Source organism: Panthera uncia, chromosome X (genome assembly GCF_023721935.1).
Source record: "Panthera uncia isolate 11264 chromosome X, Puncia_PCG_1.0, whole genome shotgun sequence".
NCBI lineage: Eukaryota > Metazoa > Chordata > Mammalia > Carnivora > Felidae > Panthera > Panthera uncia.
The window spans coordinates 39,967,708-39,994,134 of record NC_064817.1 but is presented as its reverse complement, the minus strand read 5'-3'; the positions used below and the strand labels follow the sequence as shown (position 1 = coordinate 39,994,134).

Below are 26,427 nucleotides of genomic sequence, written 5' to 3'. Positions count from 1 at the left end.
TAGCCACACCCATGATTTGATCTCTACCCTGAGGCCACTTTTCACCTTGAGAATATTTTGATGTCCGGAGAGACTGGAGATGTGAGAAATAGTTATTTTCCAACCCAGCAAGTCCTGGCTTTTTTAATATTTCTTCTGAATTCTGCTTGCAAATGGAACAGTTATTTCCTTAGTTCATCTCTTTTTGTACCTTACCACATGCAGCTAAAAAGAAGCCAATTGATATTTCCAACATTCTGTTGGAAATCTCCTTAGCCAGATCCACAAGTTCATCTGGTATATTCTCTATCTTCTCACACAGCATGGTAACTGTTTTGTTATTCTTTTCCTTAGTAAATAACATAAGCTGCCATCTTTTTCAGCCTTTCTTAACAGTTTTCCTCATTGTTTTTCCAGTCTCCACCTGCCGCCCAGGCCCAAAGCTAATGCCACATGTCTTAGGTTTTGGTACAATACCTCCGCAAGCATACACTTTTAGGTATTGCTTAGCATTTTCTGTGCAACAAACTACCAAAAACTTAGCAGCTTAAAACAAGAATCATTTTATTTATCCCCCAATTCTGGTTGGCCTGGTTAACTGGTATGGCTCTTTTGGTGTGGGCCAGTTTGGCTGGGGCTGGAGGTTGAGGAAGGCCTCACTCTCCTGTCTGGCAGTTGGTCTAAGAGGCCTCATCTGTGCTGGCTCATTTCTGTTCCATGTGGTTTCTCACCCTCCGGCTGAGTACTCTTGAGTTTCTTCACAGGAAGGTCTCAGAATTCCAAAGAGCAGCAAGAGAAGATAAGCCTCAAGGCAGACTTTTCTCCAGGCCTCTTCTTGAATCTCTTTGCTAATGTATATTGGCCAAAGCAAATCACATGGCCAAGCCGAGAGTCAAGGAGTAGACAGAGTTCTACCTCTTAATAAAAGAAAAAAAGAGTAACATTGCAAAGGGGTGTGCATAAAAGGATGGGAGAGGTCTGTGGCTATTTTGCATTGTACCACAATTAAAGAAGATAAAAATAGAATGTTGTGGAAACCAGTATGAATGATAGGATTATATTTATGTGTTCATGTAAGAGTATATCTGCAGATATGGGTATATATAAAACCATAATGACATTAAAACTGTGGATTCGCGGGAGGATTCAATAGGAAACATGTTTGACAGACACAATTATATTAAATTCAAAAAAGAATTTCAATTCAATTATTCCTTCTGTTGTGCAATGTGTTCTGCCACAAACACCCTACAGAACTGAGTGTAGGTCTACACATCAAATACATTATTTTGTTGTTCTTCCTTTCACTTTGTTGCCACTTTAAATTGCCTAATATAACACAGTAAACATGACTGTCATTTACATAATTTTGCTCACTCCATCTATAAAGAATTGGGTAACAATTTGCCTTATCACACTTTCTACAGGAAGGCTTTACCTAATGCATCAAACTGACAGCATTTTCCCCAAACTGACAGGATTCGATTCTATTTTGTGAAGCCATGCAAATATGAAAAGTCCCTTTGAATCAATGCATTCTTAGAGGGTCTCTTGAATAGTTTTTCTCATCTCAGGGGCAAGAGCCTGAAAACTGCTTTTTATTATGCAGTGTATTCATGTAGGGTCTGTCTTGGATAGATTTCATAATACACATGTAGACCTGACTTCTGTGATAAGGTTTTCTCATTTTTAAGAAACAGGGTTACTTTCATGTATGAATATTGCGATGCATACTCAGAACTGATTTCTGAGTGAAGCCCTTTCCACAGTCACTGCATTTATAGGGTTTCTCTCCAGTATGAATTGTCTGGTGCTTATTGAAATTTGACCGGTCAGTGAAGGCCTTCCCACATTCGGCACACATGTAAGGTTTCTCTCCTGTGTGAATTCGCTGATGTACTTTGAGATGTGGTTTCTTGGAGAAGGATTTCTCACATTCAGGACATTTATAAGGCTTCTCTGTAGTATGAATTCTCTGATGTGTAATTAACTCTGACTTCTGGATGAAGGCCCTGCCACAGTCAGCACAAACATAGGGTTTCTCTCCAGTATGAATGGTCTGGTGTTTATTGAAATTTGACCGGTCAGTGAAGGCTTTTCCACATTCAGCACATATGTAAGACTTCTCTCCAGTATGAGATTTCTGGTGAGTATTGAGATTTGATCTGTTGGTAAAGGCCTTCCCACATTCAGTGCATATATAGGGTTTCTCTCCTGTGTGAATTCGCTTATGCATCTGGAGTTGTGACTTAGAAGGGAAAGACTTCCCACAGTCACTGCATTCATAAGGCTTCTCTCCAGTATGAATTCTTTGATGGGCAATCAAGTGTGCTTTCTGGATGAAGGCCTGCCCACATTCAGTACATATATAAGATCTCTCTCCTGTGTGAATTCTCTGATGCATCCTGAGTGTCGATTTTTGGGTAAAGGCTTTCCCACACTCACTACATTTGTGGTGTCTCTCCCCAGTATGAATTTTCTGATGCACATTGAGGGCTGAGTTCAGGGAGAAGCCTTTCCCACATTCACTGCATTCATAGAGTTTTTCTCCAGTATGAGTGGTCTGATGCCTAAGTAGAGATGACACCTGGAAAAATGATTTTCCACATTCGCTGCATTTATAGGGTTTTTCTCTAGTATGAGTTTTCTTATGCATAATTAATTCTGAATTATGGATGAATGCCTTCCCACAGTCAGGACATATGTACAATTTTTCGTCTCTATGAACTCTCAGATATATACTGAGTAGTGGCTTCTGTGTAAAAACATTTACACATTTGCCAAGTTCATGAGGTTTTTCCATAGTATGGATTCTCTGGGGTGCAAAGAGGTGCGACTTCTGGGTGAAGATCTTCCCAAACTCAGTACACACATTTGTTTTCTCCCCAGCAGGAAATTTCAGATTGTGACTGAATGCTTGTTTAAGGCTGAGGACTTTTCCACACTGATTACTTTCACAGAATTGCCCTCCTGTAGGAGTATTTGCATGGCTAGTATAAGAAGAGCTCTGAGTGAAAACTTGACCACGTCCAATATTTTTATCAAAATTCTTTGTTGCAATGTTTTTACTAGGAGTATGTAAGTCTAAATTCTGCTTAAAACTCTTTCCAAATGAGTCACGTTTATGCGGTCTTTTCTGTGAAGGAATACGATTTGGGCTTGAAGGCACAAATTTTCCACTGTCTTTATATTCAAAGTCCCACTCTGTATTCAATATTTTCTTATTGATGAAAACAGCATGACTCAGAGGTTTGCTCTGTTTTTCCTGATATCTTTTAATCTGTTCAGAATCTTGCCACAGTTCTTCTAAAATGGAATACAATGAATCATCTGTTGTATCTTCACCCTCCATTTCACTATGAAATGAAGCTTTTCCAGAAATTCTTCTTTGTGGGGTCTTAATCCCAAGCCTCCCATCTAAAAAGAGAAAGAAAGTAAAATTGACACAAAGAATAGATAGCAGGGTATTAAAAGGTACACATAAGCTAATCCAAATTGAACACAGGGAAACCAGTATATATGATGATGATAATGACAGTGATAACAAGAAATACACATATAGCACTTATTATGTGCCAAGTTCCTGCATGACACTTATGATGTTCCAAGCATTGTTCTGAGAAATACATACACACATTGGGGTGCCTGGGTGGCTCAGTCGGTTAAGCGTACGACTTAAGCTCAGGTCATGATCTTGTGGCTCCTAAGTTCAAGCCCCGCGTCAGGCTCTGTGCTGACACCTTGGATCCTGGAGCCTGCTCTCCCCCTCCGCCCCAACTCTCAAAAATAAATAAACATTAAAAACGTCAAAATTTCACATTATTGAGAATTTCAAGACAGTGGGGCGCCTGGGTGGCTCAGTCAGTTAAGCGTCAGGCTTCAGCTCAGGTCATAATCTCACAGTTTGTGGGTTCCAGTCTTGCCTCAGGCTCTTTGCTGACAGCTCAGAGCCTGGAGCCTGCTTCGGATTCTGTGTCTCCCTCTCTCTCTCTCTCTCAAAAGTAAACATTAAAAAAAGTAAAAAATAAAAAGAAAGAAACACACACACTCACTCACTTAATCCTTTCAAAAGCCCTTTGAGGTATTTTCTATTATTAGGTATTTCTATTATTATCTACCTATCGTAGATAAGGAAAGTAAAGCTCAGAATAATTTGCACTAAACATAAGTTATTAAGCATTGGAGATCGGAGTTCAACATAACCAATCTAGCTCTATTTTGGTAGGAGGCTCGGATATAAAGTAGGGTGGACTGAAGTTTTAAAAGACAAAGGTTTTAAGGGAAAATAATCTGTGGATAGAGTAGTTTTGGAGGAGGTGATTCAGAGTCTAAGTCCTCATTAGCTTTTGATTCTAAATCCTCACTCGTCTTGTTCCTTTTTGTTTATTAGCAACAAGACCAAATTAATGTGATCAAAAAGCCAATTTAATTTGCCAACAGAGTAGATCATTAAAGTTCTCATCATAAGGAAAAAAAAACCTTTTTTTTGGGTATCTTATGCAATGGGTTTTAACTAAACTTATTGTGCTGATCTTCCACGATGTATTTAAGTTAGATCATGATGCAGTACACCTTAAATCTATACAGTGATGTATGTCAATCTCCATAAAATCGAGAAAAACTTACGCCTATAGGAAAAATACTGGGGGTGATAGCTATTCTGGCCTATATAAAAGAATAAGTAGATATCCACACTCCAACTCTCCATCTAGGTATAACTGTTTTGTTGGACCTAAAATCATACACATCTAACAAGAAGCATAAAATCAGAGAGAAGATCAGCTATCTGTGGTAGACTGAAAGCTGTCCACTAGAACCTATTTCAGCATTCTTTTGCAATAAGAGGAAAGTAGCCAGGCATATGGCTGCCCAGTCATGATAGCATTTCTCAGCCTCCTTTGAGAAAATTGGTTTGGCCATGTGACAATGTTCTCATCAACAGAACGTGAGAGAATACGATAGCTGCCACTTTCAAGTCAGCGCACTGTGACAGTAGGCATGTTTCCTCTATACCCTCTTCGGTCTTCTTGCTTTACTAAAACCTGGCCTTGGCAGCAACACAGATACAAACGTGCAGGTGGCACGCACACACACACACACACGGACAAACCCAAGAGATGGCCGGGTTATGTAATGGAAGGAACCTGGATTCCCGAATAAACATGAGCAACAAGGTTTTCCAAAGGGCTGTGATATTAGCAACTTTATCTGAGAGAGGAATAAAATTCTTCAGTATTTAAGTCACTTTACCTTATAATCTCTTTGTTACTGCAAATAAGCTTTAATATAATTTAAAAAAATTTTCTACATTTATTTATTTTTGAGAAACAGAGTGAGACAAAGCATGAGTGGGGGAGGGGCAGAGAGAGAAGGAGACACAGAATCTGAAGCAGGCTCCAGGCTCTGAGCAAGCGGTCAGCACAGAGCCTGATGCGGGGCTCGAACTCATGGACTGTGAGATCATGACCTGAGCTAAGTCAGACGCTCAACCGACTGAGCCACCCAGGTGCCCCAGCGTTAACATAATTAATACACTATTTTCACCCAGAGTGGGAATCACAGATGTTTCCATGACCAGTATAGTGCATGAGACATATGAGATTCTTGATAATTTTAAAATGGAAAAATTATACATTATTTCCTCAGCAAGAGATTTTAGATTGTGAGAATGCTCTGAGTCATCAAGTTCAGTTTTACCCCGTTGGTCACTTTGATGCTGTATTCTGGATACATATCCCAGCCAAAAATCTCATCCTTTTATTCTTACGTCGTGTTTTTATTCTCACACGCTTGGCTTTAATGTATTCTGGAGATATTAAGCACTGGATTCTGAGTCATGGTTTTAGAAGTGGTTCTGTTTTTCACTTTAAATTATATATATTATATATATATGTGTATATATATATATAATTATAATATTATACATATTAATATACAGAAGAGGTTCTGCTTTTCACTTTAAATTATATATATAATTATATATTATTATATTATATACTAATATAATATATATAATGAGTATAAATATAAAACTTATAAATAATTAAGTTAGCTTCTAAACCCCTGCTGTATTGGACAATATTTACATCACCAGTACCAATTTTTAGTGCAAAAAATCTGCAATAAAAAGCTTCCCTACACTTTTCCTGAGCCCACAGACTCAATGAACAGTACATAAATGAAGAGTCGACAGTCTAGATAAAACCTGTGGTGCAAGCTTGCATTCTATTTGCCACTCACAAAAATGCCTCAAGAAGTCCAGTTTATTCTTAAATCAAAAGACACATTTATACCTTCTTCCTCCATTTAGCCTGCTTAGCACTTAATTTCTTTTGTGCCACTGGAAAACATATTTATGCCGAGAGCTCTTCCTCTCTAGTCAGGAATAAGACAGGGATGTCCACTCTCATCATTACTATTTAACATAGCGCTGAAGTCTTAGCTTCAGCAATCAGATAACAAAAAGAAATAAAAGGTTTAAGAGACAAAACAGATGAACATAAGGGAAGGGAAACAAAAATAATATAAAAACAGGGAGGGGACAAAACAGAAGAGACTCATAAATATGGAGAACAAACTGAGGGTTACGGGAGGGGTTGTGGGAGGGGGGATGGGCTAAATGGGTAAGGGGCATTAAGGAATCTACTCCTGAAATCATTGTTGCACCATATGCTAACTAATTTGGATGTAAATTTTAAAAAATTAAAAATAAAATTAAAAAAATAATAAAAGGTACCCAAATTGACAAGGAAGAAGTCAAACTTCACTATTTGCAGATGACATGATACTCTATGTAGAAAACCCGAAAGACCACCAAAATGTTGTTAGAACTAATACATGAATTCAGCAAAGTTGCAGGATATTAAATCAATGCTCAGAAATCTGTTGCATTTCTATACACCACTTATGAAACAGCAGAAAAAGGAATCAAGGAATTGATCCCATTTGCAACTGCACCAAAAAACTACAAGATACCTAGGAATAAACCTAACCAAAGAGATACAAGATCTCTGAAAACTATAGAAAGCTTATGAAAGAAATTGGAGAGGACACAAAAAAAAGGAAAAATATTCCATGCTCCTGGATTGGAAGAACTAACATTGTTAAAATGTCTATACTCCCTAAAGCAATCTACATATTTACTGCAATCCCTATCAAAATACCACCAGCATTTTTCAAGAGCTAGAACAAACAATCCTAAAGTTTGCATGGAACTACAAAAGACCCTGAATAGCCAAAGCAATCTTGAAAAAGAAAAGCAAAGCTGGAGATATCATGATTCCAGACTTCAAGCTATATAACAAAGTTCTAGTCATCAAGACAGTATGGTACTGGTACAAAAACAGACACATAGATCAATAGAACAAAATAGAAAATCCAGAAATAGACCCACAACTATATGGTCAACTAATCTTCGACAAAGCAGGAAAGAATATCCAATATAAAGAAATACAGTCTCTTCAGCAAATGGTGTTGGGAAAACTGGACAGCAACATGCAGAAGAATGAAACTGGATCACTTTCTTATACCATATACAAAAGTAAATTCCAAATGGATGAAGGACCTAAATGTGAGAGAAAGCAAACCATCAAAACCCTAGAAGAGAACGTAGACAGCAACCTCTTTGACCTCAGCCACAGCAACTTCTTACTAGACACATCACTGGAGGCAAGGGAAACAAAAGCAAAAATGAACTACTGGGACTTCATGAAGATAAAATCTCCTGCACAGTGAAGGAAACAATCAACAAAACTAAAAGGTAGCCTATGGAATAGGAGAAGATATTTGCAAATGACATATCTGATGAAGGGTTAGAAACCAAAATGTATAAAGAACTTCTCAAACTTAACACCCAAAAAACAAATACTCCAGTTAAGAAATAGGAAAAAGATGGGGCGCCTGGGTGGCTCAGTCGGTTAAGCATCTGACTTCAGCTCAGGTCATGATCTCACAGTCTGTGAGTTTGAGCCCTGTGTCGGGCTCTGTGCCGACAGCTCGGAACCTGGAGCCTGCTTCAGATTCTGTGTCTCCCTTTCTCTCTCTGCCCCTCCTCTGTCTCAAAAATAAATAAAAACATTAAAAAAAAAGAAACAGGCAAAAGACATGAATAGATATTTTTCCAAAGAAGACATCCAAATGGCTAACAGACACATGAAAAGATGCTCAACATCAGTCATCACCAGGAAAATACAAATCAAAACCATGATGAGATACCACTTGATGAGATACCTGTCAGAATGGCTAAAATTAACAACACAGGAAACAACAAGGTGTTGGCGAAGATGTGGAGAAAGCAGAACCCTCTTGCACTGCTGGTGGGAATACAAACTGGTGTAGCTGCTCTGAAAACAGTACGGAGGCTCCTCAAAAAACTAAAAGTAGAACTACCCTACAATCCAGCAGTTGCACTTCTAGGTATTTACCAAAAGGATACAAAAATACAGATTCAAAGGGGTACATGCACCGTGTTTATAACAGCATTATCAACAACAGCCAAACTATGGAGAGAGCCCAAATGTCCATTGAATGATGAATGGATAAAGAAGATATGGCATGTATACACACACCACACACACACACACACACACACACACACACACACAAATATTACCCATCCATCAAAAAGAATGAAATCTTGCCATTTGCAATGATGTGGATGGAGTACATATGCTAAGCGAAATAAGTTAGGCAGAGAAAGACAAATGCCATATGTTTTCACTCATGTGTGGAATTTAAGAAAACAAAACGGATGAACATATGGGAGTGTAAAAAAAGAGAGAGGGAAACAAACAATAAGAGATTCTTAACAATAGAGAACAAACTGAGGGTTCTTGGAGGGGATGTGGGTGCAGGGATGGGCTACATGGGTGATGGGTACTAAATAGGGCACTTGTTATGATGAGCACTGGGTGTTGTATGTAAGTGATGAATCACTGAATTCTATTCCTGAAACCAATATTGTACTATATGTTAACTAGGATTTTTTTTTTAATTTTTAATGTTTATTTATTTTTGAGAGAGAGAGAGAGAGAGAGAGAGAGAGAGACAGAGTGTGAGTAGGGGAGGGGCAGAGAGAGAAAGGGAGACAGATTCTGAAGCAGGCTCCAGGCTCCAAGCTGTCAACACAGAGCCTGACGCAGGACTTGAACTCACAAACTGTGAGATCATGACCTGAGCCGAAGTCAGACGCTTAACCGACTGAGCCACCCAGGCGCCCCTTAACTAGGATTTAAATAAAAATTTGAAAAGAAAAATAAATTAGACAACAAAGGATAAAAGAAACATGTTTATGCTTCATTAAGCAGTTTGAGCCTTTTACTTTGAACATTAATCTGATCATATTGCTAGCAAGACTTTTTCCAAATTCCAAAAGCAGACACCTTCTGTGCGATTCATTTTGCTAATTATTTTAATAGATTTCTATTATGATAGAACATAATGCACAAGCAGTAAACCTTTTTAAAGCCTTTTTAAATGTTTATTTACTTTTGAGAGAGAGAGAAAAAAACAGAGTGCGGGGGGGGGGGGGGGGGGCAGAGAGAGAGGGAGATATCTGAAGCAGGCTCCAGGCTCTGAACTGTCAGCACAGAGCCCGATGTGGGGCTTGAACTCACAAACAGTGAGATCATGACGTGAGCCAAAGTTGGATGCTCAGCCAATTGAGCCACCCAGGCGCCCCAAGAATAACAATCTTCCACAGACTATTTCAGAAAATAGAAAAGGGAACACTTCACAACTCATTTATGTGGCCAGCATAATCCTAATACCAAAACCTGACAACATTGAAAAAAAGGAAAACTACAACCAAAATCACTTATGAAAATGAAAATATTTAAAACAAAATATCAGTTAATATAACTCAACAATATATATTAAGGGTTATATATCATAAACAACTAGTATCTATCTCAGAAATATAAGGTTAATTTAACATATGAAAATAAATAACTCACATATTAACAAAATAAAAACAACTCATATGATTAATAAGATGAGTAAAAAAACATTTGACAAAATTCAACATGTAACCATGATTTTAAAAAACTCTTAAACAAGCTAGGATTTAAAAAGAACTTCTATAAGGGTACCTAGGTGGCTCAGTTCCCTGAGCGTCCAACTTCAGTTCAGGTCATGATCTCAAAGTTCGTGGGTTCAAGCCCTGCATTAGGCTCTGTGCTAACAGCTCAGCGCCTGGAGCCTGCTTCAGATTCTGTGTCTCCCTCTCTTTCCGCCCCTCCCCCCCCCCTTGAAAATAAATAAATGTTAATAAAAAATTTTAAAAAAGAACTCCTATAACTCGATAAAGGGCAGCTTCAAAAAACATCATACACAATGGTATGAATTTTTTATCCCTAATATCAGGAACAAGGCAAGCGTGCCCACACTCACCACTTCTACTCAACATCGAATTGAAGGTCTTAGTGAAATAAGGAAAAGTAAGAAAAAGCATGAAATTGGAAAGGAAAAAGTAAAAATGTTTCTTTTTTTAAAAAAAAATGTTTATTATTTTTGAGAAAGACAGTAAGTAGGGGAAGGGGCAGAGAGAGAGGGAGACAGAGGATCTGAAGTGGGCTCTGTGCTGACAGCAGAGAACCCGACGTGGGGCTTGAACTCACAGACCCTGAGACCATGACCTGAGCCGGAGTCGGATGCTCAACCGACTGAGCTGCCCAGGCATCCCGTAAAAGTGTTTCTAAAGTGATAATGATTGCTTACATGAAAAACCCCAAGGAACTTACAAGAAAACTAATAGGTGGATGTAGGAATGCCTCAGGATACAAAGTCAATGTACAAAAATCAATCATGAGCAATTTATACATACTAGCAATGAACAATCTGAAAATAAAATTTAAAAAACAATGCCGTTTTACAATAGTGTCAAAAAGCATCAAATATTTAGGGATAAATTTAATGAAGGATGCATAAGACTTCTACACTGACAACCATAAAACATTGCTGAAAGCAATCAAACACCCAAATAAATGCAGAAAGTATGCCATGCTCATGGATTAGAAGGCTCAATATTGTGAAGATATCATTTCTCGTAAAATTGGTCCATAGAGTCAACTCAACTCCAAATAAAATCCCAGCAGACTACCTGAGTTCAAGACTCATTATAAAAGCTACAGTAATAAAGCAAGTGTGGGTTTGCCAAAAGGACAGTATATTAACTATATTTTCTTATTTTGTTTTTTTTTAAGTTTTTAACTTTAAGTGCACTATAGTTAATGTACATGCTATATTAGTTTCAGGTGCACAGTATACTGATTCAACAACCCTATACATTGCTCAGTGCTTATCATGAGAAGTGTACTCTTAATCTTCTTCACCTATTTTCACCCATCCCTCCTTCCCCCCCCCCCCTCTGGTAACCATCAGTCTGTCCTCTGTAGTTGAGAGTGTGTTTCTTGGTTTGTTTCTCTTTCTCTTTTTTTCCTTTGTTCATTTATTTTATCTCTTAAATACCACATATGAGTGAAATCATATGGTATCTGTCTTTCTCTAACTTATTTCGCTTAGTATTATATTCTCTAGATCCATCCATGTTGTTGCAAATGGCAAGATTTCATTCTTTTTTATGCCCGAATAGTATTCCAGCATGTGTGCGTGTGTGTATCATATCTTCTTTATCTTATTTTCTGTATTCTTTTTTAAAATTTATTTTTAATGTTTATTTATTTTTGAGAGAGACAGACACAGAGAGAGAGAGAGAGAGAGAGAGCACACAAGCGAGGGAGGAGCAAAGACAGAGGGAGACACAGAGTCCGAAGCAGGCTCCAGGCTCTGAGCTGTCAGCACAGAGCCCGATGTGGGGCTCAAACTCACGAACCGTGAGATCATGACCTGAGCCAAAGTCAGAATGCTTAACTGACTGAGCCACCCAGGCACCCCTTATTTTCTGTATTCTTGATGCTCTGCCATCTGGTGCCTTGCTCATCCTGGAGAGAATGCCTCTCCCAGTGCTAGTTCATGCCCAGAGATAGCAAATGACTTCCCTGTAAGCATAACTTTCATATGCAAACCAACCAATCCAGAGCCCATGTCCACCAACTATCTCCTTTATTAAGTTCTCACAGGTTGAGCCACTATCCCGCTGCCCTAATCACCTCAGTACCAGATACCAGGTAACTACAGACAGTCCCTACACCCCAGAAGCCCTGCTGAAATTACTCAAACTAGCCAATGGTAAACCTTCCCAGCCTGCTCACTCTGCCTTACCCATTCTTTCCCAGGAAAATAACAATAAAGGCTCTTGCTGTGCTTTCCCCTCATGACTTTGGCCTTCTGACTGACCCTGGGGCTTCCCGGTGTGGCATGTCTCCTCTTCTTGGGAACTGTGAGTTACAAACTATCTTTTCTTTTTGAAGTTTACTTATTTATTTTGAGAGAGACAAAGAGTGAGTGGGGTAGGCGCAGAGAGAAGGGGAGAGAGAGAGAATCCCAAGCAGGCTCCGTGCTGTCAGTGCACAGCCCAGTGTGGGGCTCGAACTCATGAAACCATGAGATCATGACCTGAGCAGAAACCAAGAGTTGGACGCTTAACCAACTGAGCCACCCAGGTGCCCCAAAAATGTTTGCTTTTTGACAGACACCAGTAGGAAGATAGAAGTGAAAGCCACAAATTAAAACAAAATGTTGACAATGGATATATCTGGCACAGGAGTTATGGCCAGAAAATATAAAGAACTCTGAAAACTCATTAAGGAAACAACCCAATAAAAAAAAATGGGAAAGATAGTTGAACAGACACTTCAAACAAAAATGTACAAAGGTCACTAAGCACATGAAAAAATACTTTTCATTACTCATCAGAGGAATGCAACTTAAAATCATAATGAGATGCCATTACACATCCAGGATAATAGCAAAAATGAAAGAGATTGATGGTGGCGAGGGTTGGCAAGAATGTGGAGCAACCGAAATTCTTGTGTGTTGCTGCTGGAAGTGTAAAATCACAGCCACTTTGGAAGATAGTTTGGCCATGTCTTATTTTTATTTTTATTTTATTTTATTAAAAAAAAGTTTATTTACTTTGAGAGAGAGAGAGAGAGCAAGAGCGAGAGAGCAAGCGAGTGTAGGCAGAGAGAGACAGAGAGAGAGAGAATCCCATGTAGGCTCCGCACCAGTGGTGAAGAGCCCGACGTGGGCTTGAACACCCAAACCGTGAGATCACGACCTGGGCCGAAATCAAGAGTCAGATGCTTAACTAAATGAGCCACCCAGGCGCCCCTGGCCACGTCTTATAAAGGCAAGCATATACTTACACAATTATATCACCCACCAACTCCACTCCTAGGTATTTACCCAAGAGAAATGTGAACATATGGTCACACAAAGACATACCAGAATGTTCACTACAGCTTTATTCACAATAACCAAATAATAACCACCTGTCATCAACAGGTGTACAGATAAACATGGCAATCTATTCATATCAGGGAATAGTATTCAGCATTTAAAAGGAATAAGCTAAGGGCACCTGGGTGGCTCAGTGAGTTAAGTGTTGACTTCGGCTCAGGTCATGATCTCGTAGTCTGTGAGTTCGAGCCCCGTGTCGGGCTCTGCTGACAGCTCAGAGCCTGGATCCTGTTTTGGATTCTGTGTCTCCCTCTCTCTGTGCCCCTCCCCACTCGTACTCTGTCTGTATGTCTCTCTCTCTCAAAAGTAAACATTAAAAAATAAAAGGAGTAAACTAGTTATATACTCAATAACATGGATGAATCACAAAATCATTATGCCAAACAAATGAAGCCAGACCCAAAAGGGTATATATAGTATGATTTTATTCATATGAAACCCTAATAAAGACAAATCTAATCTATAGTGACAGAAAGCAGGTCAATGGTTGCCTGGGGCTAAAGGGGTGGTACATACTAACTACTAGGGGCATAAAGGCTCATTTTTGTGTGTGTATCTTCTTTGTGTACTTGAAATGGATACATTTGATTGTATGTAAATTATACCTGAATACAGCTGACTTATTTAAAAGAAAAAATGCTAAATGACAATGATCCTAAGGTCAGAAGATGGGAGAGATACATTGTGATGGGGAGGTGGAGAGGAGTAAGGAATATGAAAGCAATTCCTACAGAGAGAGGAGGAGGTGAGGCTGGTTGTAAATGACAGTTTATTGGTATCTTAGACGTGAGAAGATAAAACTTAGGAGAAAGAAGGTGGAGTGAGGCAACAAGCTGGTTTACAAAGAAGGCAAACTCATTAGACCCTAAAAGTATAGGGGCGCCTGGGTGGCTCAGTCAGTCAAGCATCTGACTTCGGCTCAGGTCGTGATCTCGCAGTTCGTGGGTTCAAGCCCCGCGTCGGGCTTTGTGCTGACAGCCCAGAGCCTGGAGCCTGCTTCAGATTCTGTGTCTTCCCCTCTCTCTGCGCACCCCCTGCTTTCTCTCTCTCTCTCTCAAAAATAAAGAAAGATTTAAAAAATTAACAACAAAAAGAACCTGAAAGTGTATGATAAGAATCTAAGACCTTGGGGGTGGGGTTTAAATAATGAAGCATAAAAATGTGATGGAAGGACAGAACATCCAAAAAAGCAAGATCTATAGGGAGGAAGCCTGGCATATGATCCAGAGTGTAGGAACTGTAGCAATTCTCCTGGACGCAAGTCAGGCCAAAAAGACAGTTGACAACAGTAAGGGAAATAAAGGGAGAGAGCAGTCTGGTACCTAAGAGGCCAATGTTATTTTTCCTTAAGCAGCTTCCAAAGTTTAGAACCTTCAAGATGGTAGAAATAATAGAATTTTAAAGGCACCAACCTCTTAGGAAAAGAAAAGTGTTTCTGTGCCCCCAGACCTGCCTGGGTTGCACTCACTCACCCGAACAGCTCTGATGTGGGGTTTTTCTCTCCAAAATCCATGGCTCCTCTCCTTGCTCCAACTTGAAGATGACTTCTGGTTTGGGAACTTCATACCCTGTTAACAGGACATGATAGAATTGGGTCCAGCTAATTGCTTTCCAAAAGTAACCACATTTCACTGGGAAAAGAGCAATAATCACAGAGGTTAATGGACTGAAGCATCTCAGACCAATCAAGGATGCCACCAGCACACACATCAGATGTTGCAGAGTTCTCAGCAGCTGAGAATGGAAATACTCTCATGGAGGCTCTGTGTTCGTTTCCTAGGGCTGCTCTCACAAAGTACCAAAACCTGGGTGACTTAAAACAGCAGAACATCATTGTCTCACACTTCTGGAGGCTCAAGTCTGAAATCAAAGTGTTTAGCAGGGCCATGCCCTCTCTCACAGATGTAAGGGAGAATCCTTCCTTGACTCTTCTAGCTTGTTCTTTGCCAGCAACGACGTTCCATTCTTTGATGTTCCTAAGCTTGTAAGTGCATCACTTCAGTTACATGGCCGTCTTCCCTCTATGTGTGTCTATTTCTATGCCCAAATTTCCCTTTTTTTATAAGGACACCAGTCATATTAAAAATCTTTTTTAATGTTTATTTATTTTTAAGAGAGAGAGACAGAGAGAGAGAGAGAGAGAGAGAGAGAGAGAGAGAGAAAGCAGGGGAGGGGCAGAGAGAGAGGGAGAAACAGAATTTGAAACAGGTTCCAGGCTCTGAGCTGTCAGCACAAAGCCCGACACAGGGCTCGAACCCAGGAACCTTGAGATCATGACCTGAGCTGAAGTCGGACGCTTAGCCAACTGAGCCACCCAGGTGCCCCAGGACACCAGTCATATTAGATTAGGGCCCACCCCAATGAACTCATTTTAACTTGATTTCTTCAGGGGTGCTTGAGTGGGTCAGTTGGTTAAGCAACAAACTCTTGATTTTGGCTCAGGTCATGATCTCACAGTCGTGAGCTCTGTCAGCGCAGAGCCTGCTTGGGATTCTCTCTGTTCCTCCCCTCTCATGCTTTCTGTCTCTCAAAATAAATAAACATTAACAAAATTTAACTTGATTACCTCTATAAAGACACTATTTCCAAATAAGGTCACATTCTTGGGTACTGGGGGTTCAGACTTCTGCATATCTTTTTTTCAGGGGACACACAATTCAACCTATAAAAATCTGCCCTCTGACCCCCCCAAATTCATGTCCTTCCCACGTGCAAAATATACTAACTCCATCCCAATATCCCCCAAAGTCTTTTTTTTTTTTTTTTCAACGTTTTTTTTAATTTATTTTTGGGACAGAGAGAGACAGAGCATGAATGGGGGAGGGGCAGAGAGAGAGGGAGACACAGAATCGGAAACAGGCTCCAGGCTCCGAGCCATCAGCCCAGAGCCTGACGCGGGGCTCGAACTCACGGACCGCGAGATCGTGACCTGGCTGAAGTCGGACGCTTAACCGACTGCGCCACCCAGGCGCCCCTATCCCCCAAAGTCTTAATCATTCCAGCATCAAGTCTTAAGTTCAAAATCTATCAAAATATCAACTCAAAGTCTCAAATCTTATCTAAATCACCCAAATTGGTTATGAATGAGTTGGGAGTGTGAATCATCTTGCGGCAGTTTCTCTCCACGCGAACCTGTGAAAGCAGACAACTTATCTGCCAAAATACCGTGGTAGGACAGGCATAGGATAGACATTCCCATTTCAAAAGGGAGAAACTGGAATGAAAAAAGGGATCACAGGTCCCAACAAAGTCCAAAGCCTAACAAGGCAAATTCCACTAGATTTTAAGTTTTGAGAGTAATTCTTATTGGCTCAATATTCTACCCTCCAAGCCTACAATGGCGGTGGCCCCACTCCGTTGGCCCCAGCCCAGGAGTGGCACCATTCACTATTACCTCTCCTGGTCCATTAGCAAAATATTTGCTTCCTGTTCTTATGACCTTAAGCTCTGCTGTTCCAAAGGGAGGAATGCTTCCACTGGGAGACACAATAGTGATTCCACTGAACTGGGAGACTTATCTGCCACCTGACATTTTGGGCCCCTCACATCTCTGAATCAAAAGGCAAAGAAGGGAATTACTGTGCTGGCCTGGGTGACTGATCCTGGTTACTCAGGGGAACTGGACTCCTGCCCCACAATGGAAAAGAGGAAGAAGCATGTCTGGAATACAGGAAATCCCTTGGGGGGGGGGGTCTCTTAGTACTACTGTGTCCTGTGATTAAAGTCAATGGAAACTACATTGACTACAACAATCCAATTCAGGCAGATCCTTCAAGGAATGAATTTTCAGGTCAGCCCACTAGGTGACGAACCATAACCCACTGAGGTGTTTGCTGAGGGCAGAGGGAACAAGGAACGGCTAGTGAAAGAAGGAATTCTACCTCAAGACTGCAACACAGACACCTTGCCTCGGTTTTCAGTGTTCTGGCCTGCCCTGAAGATTCCAGACTCAGGATTACAATATCAGCTCACCCGAATTTCCAGCCTGCAGGCCTGCCCTATAAATTTCAGAATTGTCAGTCCCTGCAGTCAGGTGAGCCAGTTCCTTAAAATAAACCTCTTTCCCAGATTCTGTGTATATGTACATGTATTCATTCTCTCTGTCTCTATGTATATGTACGTATGTATAGTGTGTGGGTGTACTCTGTATACATATATAACCGTATCTTATTGGTTCCATTTCTCTGGAGAGCCATAATACAAATTTTGAGGGTGACTCTAGAGGAAAAGAATAGTAAGAATGAGTTTTCTGAACTGGCTATGGGGTTTCTAGAATTGGTTCCCTATTCTGATTAGATTTGAATGCGCTAATGACTCTATTTCCAGTAGTAAAGAGGGCACTAATAGTCCATGGCATGATGTGGCAAAAGAGATATGCAAAATATCACCCCTGGATACTCCTAATCAAATGCTGATGAGAGGCATCTTTCTGCAGGACCTTATATTTGATACCCTAGACATTTTTGTCAAACTTACAAGTATAAGATTGCCTGGTTGCTCTTAATTATGCTGGTCAAAGTGGGGGGCCGGAAACTAAAGGATGCACTCAGGGATTTGATTTCCCAGCTCAAGCACTGCATACATGACCTGAACATTTCTATGTCTTTCCTGAAAGAAACCCCTACCTCCTGTAGCTGCAGAGTTGATATTGCTGAAAACCAAACCCAGAGTCTCATCCTGTGAATGGCTACATTACAACACAAACTGAATTCCCAACCTCACAGGGTGTCTGCTATTCAGGTGAGGGAACTGACTGAGAAGGAAGGAAACCTAAAAGTTGGAATGGAAACATATGAGGACGCTGAACTTCTACATTCTGATGAGTCTTCTTTGCCAGTAGAAGTAGCCCTTCTACCCCTCTCTGAGAAGACTAACCCTACTTTGCCTGAGGACCTTGCAATGGCCTCCTCTGAGGTACTTGCCTTGCAAGGTACTGCTGAGTTCTCCCAGGACATACCCTTATTTGCTTCTAGACCTCTAACTAGACTCAAGTCTCATCAGGGCCCAAAGAGTGAGATATAGTGTAAATTCATGAGAAGGTGCAAAAGAACTGCATTATTTGTCTAATTTATATAGACAGAAATCTGGGAAATCTGGGTAAAAATGGGTATGAAGAGTGTGGGATAATGGGGGCACCTGGGTGACTCAGTCACCTGAGCATCCGACCCTTGATTTCAGCTCAGGTCACGATCTCACAGTTTGTGGGATCAAGCCCTGCATTGGGTTCTGTGCTGACAGTGTGGAGTGTGCTTGGGATTCTCTCTCCCTTTCTCTGTCTTCCCTTTCCCCACTCTCTCTTTCTCTCTCTGTCAAAATAAATAAAAGAGTGCGGGATAATGGAAAGAACATAAAGTTGGATCAGGCCAGATTTAGTGGTATGTGCACACTAAACAGATTCTGAATTTAATGATGCCACTTGGGTTAGAGAGGGCTTGAACATTTTGCTTAGTTGGCAGAAACGTGGATCAAAACATGGCCTGTACTAAATGCAGCTGAAATGGAGAACTGCTTTGGAAGAACTCTCTATACTATAGAGAAAGGCATCCAAAGGCTTGGGGATACTGGGATGTTAGAGTGGGTTTATCATGTAAGACATTCTGTCCCGCACTGGGAGGATCCAGAGGACATATCTGTGACCATGGCTGTGACAAACAAATTTGGGTGGGTGTGGGGAGGGGGCAGAATCCTTAAAGATTTCTGTGATTGCTTCTTCTCTGTAGGACACACAATTATAGTGGAAGTGCTGCCACTCAATTGGGAAACCCAAATGCAATGGGCATAATTGGATCCTGGGGTGTCAGGGGCCACATGGAGGCACTGAATTGCTAAATGCAAGGTGGGCACAGTTACTATAGTGGACAGCAGGGTCAAGTGATACTATAGTGGACAGATACTATAGTGGACAGCAGTGATCAGAATAGTCTGACTTGCAGAGAGACCCATGGTGTTGGCTAGTTGATCATGATGTCTCTAGAAAATAGATGAGCAATCTACTAAATTCTTTTAAAAATTTTTTAATGTTTATTTATCTTTGAGAGAGAGAGAGAGAAAATCTGAAGCAGGCTCTAGGCTCTGAGCTGTCAGCACAGAGCCCGGCGTGGGGCTCGAACTCACGAACTGTGAGATCATGACCTGAGCTGAAGTTAGATGTTTAATCGACTGAGCCACCCAGACACCCCAGCAATCTATTAAATTCTTACTTGATCTGTATAAAGAGAAGAGTTCTAGCTCAAGTGAACAGAAGTCTAACTTGAAACATAAAAACAGAGAGTCTCAGCTCCTCCATCAATTTTCAGACTTGAGCCAGTTTACAGACCCAGAAATCTCTGAATGAAGGGGAGACAGCTCCCCTGAGGAAGGACCCCCACTACACTGTCAAAATTTATACTACTAATCTCTCTCCCAGCCTTCTCTAAAGGGATTTACAGTCCCCTTGTCAGGGTGACTGTGCATTGAGGCAAAGGACATAGTGAGGCTTTTCAGAGATCATTGGACACCAGTTCTAAATGGACACTAATTCCAGGAGACGCAGGATGTCACTGTGGCCCACTAGACAGCATAGGGGCTTATGAGAGTAAAGTGATCAATTGCGATTCAGCCCAGCTCCATCTCACAGGGGGCCCAGCAGTCCCCCAAACCCATCCTGTGGTTATCTCCCTGGTTCAGGAATGCAAAATTAGAATACAGATACCCAGCAACTGACAGAATCCCCATACTGGTTCCCTGACCTGTGCAGTGAGGACTATTACAGTGAGAAAGGACCAGTGGAAGCCACTAGAACTGCCTCTACTAGGAAAATAGTAAACCAAGGAAATATGCATTCCTGTAAGAATTGCAGAGATTAGGGCCACCATCAAGAACCTGAAGGATGCCAGGGCGGTGAGTTCCACCACATGTCTATTCAACTCACCTATTTGGCCTGTGCAGAGGACAAATAGATCTTGGAGAATGACAGTCGCTCATCATAAGCTTAACCAGGTGGTAATTCCAATAGCAGCTGCTGTACGAGACACAGGTTCACTGCTTAAGCAAATTAACGCATCCCTTCGTACCTGGTATGGTAGCTATTGATCTGACAAATGTGTGGGTTGGGTTTTTTTTTTTTTGGCAATACCTGTTAGTAGAGACTACTAGAAACAGTTTGCTTTCAGTTGTTAGGACCAACTATATATATACCTTTACTGTCCTACCTCAGAAATATATCAGCCTTTCAGTCCTATGTCATAATTTAGTCTGCAGGGATCTTTTTTTTTAAGTTTATTTATTTATTTTGAGAGAGAGAACAAGTGAGTGGGGGGAATGGGAGGGGGAGAGCAGAGAGTTGGGGAGAGAGACAGAATCCCAAGCAGGCTCTGCACCGCCAGCATGGAGCCTGATGAGGGGCTCGAACTCACAAACTGCGAGATCATGACCTAAGCTGAAACCAAGAGTCTGATGCTCAACTGACTGAGCCACCCAAGTGCCCCAGTCTGCAGGGATCTTGACTGCCTTTCCCTTCCACAAGATATCACGTTGGCCCATTGCATTTATGACATTATGCTGACTGGACCTTATGAACGAGAGGTAGTAATGACTCTTGACTTACTGGTGAGATATTTGTATGTCACAGGGTAGGACATAAATCTGACAAAAATTTAGGGGCCATCTACCTGAGGGAAAGTTCCATGCCACTGGACCCCTAGAAATCTCCAAGTGAAGAATAAGTTTTTGCATCTGGTTCTTGCTATAAGTAAAAGAGGGATAATGCCTACTGGGCCTCTACAGACTTCAGAGGCAATATATTCCTCATCTGGGTGTGCTATTCTGGCCCATTTACCATGTGATCCAAAAAACTGCTAGTTTTGAACAAAGCCCAGATGAAAGAAGGCTCTTTACAGATCCAGACTGCCATATAAGCTGCTCTGCCACTGGGCCATATGATCTGGCAGATCCAGTGGTGTTTGAAGTGTTCGTGGCAGATAGGGATGAAGCTTTTGGCAGGCCCTCACAGGAGAATCACAGAGCAAACCTTAGGATTTTGGATCAAAGCCCTGCCATCCTCTGAGGATAACTGCACTTCTATAGAGAAACAGCTTTTAGCTTCCTACTTGGTCTCAACTTACTTACTTGCTGAATTTAAGCGTTATTAGCACGTGGAAGAAAGGACACTTAACAAGGACTCCTTCGGGGCGCCTGGGTGGCTCAGTCGGTTAAGCGTCTGACTTTGGCTCAAGTCATGATCTCCAGGTTCATGGGTTCGAGCCCCATGTCGGGCTCTGTGCTGACAGCTCAGAGCCTGGAGCCTCCTTTAGATTGTGTGCCTCCCTCTCTCTCTGCCCCTCTCCCTGCCCTCCCTCTCAAAAATAAACGAACATTTAAAACATTTTTAAAAAAAGAACCAAAGACTCCTTTAGTAATGGGCAGTGAACATGGAAGAGTCCAGTGCTGAATCCTCACCCAGTGGTGGGACACAGGAAATGTGGCCAGCAGGAGAGACCCACTCCCCACTCACAGGGGGCCCAAGTCCTTCTGATCAAGCCCCAGCCTATAGATGGTGAGAGGTCAGTAGTAACCCCTAGAGCACCGAGCCTGGGTCTTCCCGGAGTGTGCTGCTTGAGCATGCTTCCCAAGGTGGGTGGCAAACTCCATCTAAGGCTAAATAATGGCACAAACGTGACAGTCGACAAGTACTATAAGGGAGAGTCGAAAAGAACTTTGGAGCAGCAATTCAAGAGAGCCGAAAGTTGTCATGAGGTGTGACCTCAGATCAGATGTGGCAACTCCACACCCTTGACCCTGGGTGAGAGCTCTGCCCCTTCAGGCCTGGAACCAAGCAGGTGGCTTGCCCTCTGGAACTGAGGAGGTGATGGTCTGTCACATGCCATTTTCCCAGACAGTGACTTCTGGGCCTGTGGTGGTGGCAGCAGCCCTGTTGGCCTCTGACCCATCCCTGGAGTCATTCATCCCTCTTCTTGAAGGAAAACGCGTGTACACAGCCAAACGGTTTTACCAGCCTACGTCCTATCTGCACAATCCCAGATAGCCTACAGCTTTCCCTCATTTTCCTGGACAGCTCATTTTTTCCTGTCTCCGTCCTCTTCAGTCTAAGCTGGCAGTATTTCTACTGACAGGGTTGACTGGATCCACAAGGCATACATCTGTTCTGCTTAGCAACTGGTTGTCCACCCCTTTGGTGTTCTTTCCAGAGTCCATCTCATTTTTTTGTGATATGGATAGGCCAAACATTTTCCATATCTTCAAGTTCTGCTTCATTTTTACTAACAATTCCTCTTCAATGTCTTTCTTTCCTCCTACATTTTACTATAAGTAGCAAGGAAAGCATAGGCCGTGCCTTTTAACACTACTTAGAAATTTCCTCAGCTAGGGGCACCTGGGTGGTTGTCAGTTAAGTGTCCGACTCTTGATTTTGACTCAGGTCATGATCTCACACTTCAGGAGATTCAGCCCTGCATCAGGCTCTACGCTGACAGTGTGGAGCCTGCTTGGGATTCTCTCTCTTCCTCTCTCTCTCTCTCCTCTGCTAGCACGTGCTCTCTTGCTCTCAAAATAAATAAACATTAAAGGAAAAAAATGTCCTCAGCTAAAATTCCAAGTTTGTCACTTACAATTTCTACTTTCCACTCAACAGAACAGAATTCAGTCAAGCTCTCGGCCACCTTATAACAAGGATCTCCTCTCCTCCAGTTTCCATGCTCCTCACTCTGAGACCTCACCAAAAGCCCCTTTAACATTCCTATCGGCAATCTCTTCAAAGCAATCTAGGCCTTTTCTGTGAAGTACCTAAAACCTTTCCAGCCTCTACCCATTGCCCAATTCCAAAGCCACTTCCATGTTTTTTTTCAGTATTTGTTACAGCAGCAACCCACTTCCCAAGTATAAAAATTCATGTTACTTTCCTAGGGCTGCTATGATAAAATACCACAAGCTGGACAGCTTGAAATAACAGAAATCTCCTGTCTCACAGTTCTGGAAGCCAGAAGTCCAAAATCAAGGTATCAGTAAGGCCATGCTCTTTTTGAAGTAGAACCTTCAAAACAGGAAGGAACCGTTTCATGTTGCTCTCCAACATCTTGGTGGTCTTGGGCATTTCTTGGCTTACAGATGCATCACTCTAGTGACGCGGCCATCTTCTTTTCTTTATGTGTCTTCACACGGTCTTTCCTCCGTGTGTATGTGTCTCTCTGTCTAGAGTTCCCTTATTTTAAGTACACCAGTCATACCAGATTAGGACCCACCCTAATGACCTCATTTAAGCTTGATTACTTCTATAAAGGCCCTAATTCCAAAAGAGGTCATATTCTGAGGTACTGGAGGTCAGGACTTCAACATATTTTACAGGGAGGATACAATTTTATCCATTACATGCTCCTTTGTAGATTCTTAGAATGGCTGTGCTTACCCAATGAGAGCAGGTGGCTGTAGTTTTCCAGCATCACATCCTGGTACAGGCGTCTCTGTGTAGAGTCCAACTGCTGCCACTCCTCCCTGCTGAAGTCCACAGTCACATCCTCGAACGACACGGAGCCCTGTAACAACACAATCCTGCTCAGGGCGACATGGCCAGCAGTGGGTGATAGGGAGAAGATCAGTAAGAAATTATTTTATTTTATTTTATTTTAAATGTTTATTTATTTATTTTTGAGACAGAGAGAGAGAGCATTCGTGGGGGAGGGGCAGATAGAGAAGGAGACAGAGAATTCCAAGCAGACTCCGTGCTGTCGGCGGACAGCCCTATGTGGGGTTCGAACTCACAAGTTGTGAGATCATGACCTGATCCGAAATCAAGAGTCAGACGCTTAACCGACTGAGCCACCCAGGTACCCCAAAGAATTTTTTTAAATGACTTTCACCAGAATATGCTATATGGTGTGTCTATTAAATACCTAGTTATATATAATGTGTAGAATACAAATATTGAATTGTAAATTTTTGCTATTCATTGGTACAACAGTCAGTCATACATTTAAAAAAATTTTAATGTCCACTTGTTTTTGAGAGAGAGAAACAGAGCACAAGCCGGGGAGGGGCAGAGAGAGAGGGAGACACAGAATCCGAAGCAGGCTCCAGGCTCTGAGCTCTCAGCACAGAGCCCCATGCGGGGCTTGAACTCAAGAACCGTGAGATCGTGATCTGAGCCAAAGTCAGGCACTTAACCAACTGAGCCACCCAGGTACCCCAGTCAGTCATACATTTTTAAAAATAATAGTTTTGTACAGGATTTGACCTTGATCCTATTTTGTTGTTAATTTTAGTGGGAAGTTTGTGTTCTATAACTTTTAGAAGGAAGCATGTATACCTTTTTTTAATTAAATTATACATAGCTCCCTCTACTATTGCTTTAATTTATTCGTCAAAAATACAGCCATTTTCTCTTGATGCTTTTTCGTTATTCATTTCTAACTTAATTCCACACTGTCAGAAAATATACTCTGTATGATTTCTACATATGCTCTATCTAGGAGAATGTTTCATGTGTCCCTGGAAAAGAATATATATACAGCTGTTGATGGCTGTAGTATTCTATTAATATATACATCAAATTGGTTGAGTGTTATTGAAATTTGCTATCACCATACTCATTTGTCTTCTACTTGTTCAATCAATTATTTGTCAACTTTTTGGTAAAAACTGGCAAGGAAATGTTAATGTTTATGTGGCTAGGCAAAGAACCTAGAATAGCCAAAGCAGGGATTTATATGTAGTGTTAAGACTTACTATAAAGCTACAATACTTCAGACAGTGTGGTATTGATGTAAGTACAGATAGATATATCAATAGAACAGAACAGAGTCAAGAAACAGAACCATACCCATACAGACAAACTCTTTTTGACAAAGGCACCACAGTGATTCATTGGGGAAAAGGAAGGTCTTTTCAAAAATTGTGCTGGAACAATGGATGTAAGTTTTGGATGAAAAAAACAAACCTTGGCCCATACCTTATACCACATACAAAAGTTAACAATAATTTGCAGCCACTCTGGAAAACAGTGTGGAGGTTCCTCAAAAAATTAAAAACAGATCTACCCCATGACCCAGCAATAGCACTGCTAGGAATTTACCCAAGGGATACAGGAGTGCTGATGCATAGGGGCACTTGTACCCCAATGTTTATACCAGCATTTTCAGCAATAGCCAAATTATGGAAAGAGCCTAAATGTCCATCAACTGATGAATGGATAAAGATGTGGTTTATATATATAATGGAATACTACTTGGCAATGAGAAAGAATGAAATCTGGCCATTTGTAGCAACGTGGATGGAACTGGAGTGTTATGCTAAGTGAAATAAGTCATACAGAGAAAGACAGACACCATATGTTTTCACTCTTATGTGGATCCTGAGAAACTTAACAGAAGACCATGGGGGAGGAGAAGGGAAAAAAAAAAAAAAACTTAAGAGAGAGAGGGAGCCTAACCATAAGAGACTCTTAAAAACTGAGAATAAACTGAGGGTTGATGGGGCGGGGAGGGAGGGGAAAGTGGGTGATGGGCATTGAGGGGGGGCACCTGTTGGGATGAGCACTGGGTGTTGTATTGAAACCAATTTGACAATAAATTTCATATTAAAAAAACCAAAAAACCAAAAATTAACAATAATTAAGTTCCAGAAAGACTGAATTTCTTTTATCAGACCAACTTTCACATAGATAACAACTATACTCTGAACAAAATATTAAAAAAAAACTATCTGGAGATACTGAAGAGCAACAAAATCAGGTATTTACTGGAGGAGAATTGACAATTAGAAAAAGGGACAGCACTGGATATGTTTACCAAATTTACAGCCTTTAGTTTGTGCGTAGACCTAGTCACTTGCCATGGGGTGGGGGGGTAACTAAAACTCCATTAGAAAAACTTCAGTCAAACTGACTTGAGGGGCACCTGGGTGGCTCAGTCAGTTAAGCGTCCGACTTCAGCTCAGGTTATGATCTTGTAGTTTCTTGAGTTCGAGCCCCGTGTGGGGCTCTGTGCTGACAGCTTGGAGCCTGGAGCCTGCTTCGGATTCTCTGTCTCTCTTTCTCTGCCCCTCCCGCGCTCGTGCTCTGTCTCTTTCAAAAAGAAATAAACATTAAAAAAAATCTAATTA

General features: G+C 41.3%; 1 protein-coding gene across 2 annotated transcripts in view; it reads right to left on the bottom strand.

Moving 5' to 3' along the window:
• Window positions 1-526: 526 nt before the first annotated feature.
• ZNF81 (zinc finger protein 81) overlaps window positions 527-26,427 on the bottom strand; it is an 82,251-nt gene continuing 56,350 nt past the window's right edge. For both annotated transcript variants that reach the window (XM_049643767.1, XM_049643766.1), the window contains 3 exons: window positions 23,738-23,864; window positions 14,811-14,906; window positions 527-3,396 (listed from right to left, as the gene is read on the bottom strand). In XM_049643767.1, coding sequence (XP_049499724.1) covers window positions 1,688-3,396; window positions 14,811-14,906; window positions 23,738-23,864 — 1,932 coding nt within the window. In that variant the 3' untranslated portion in view covers window positions 527-1,687. The remainder of the gene's footprint in view (window positions 3,397-14,810; window positions 14,907-23,737; window positions 23,865-26,427) is intronic.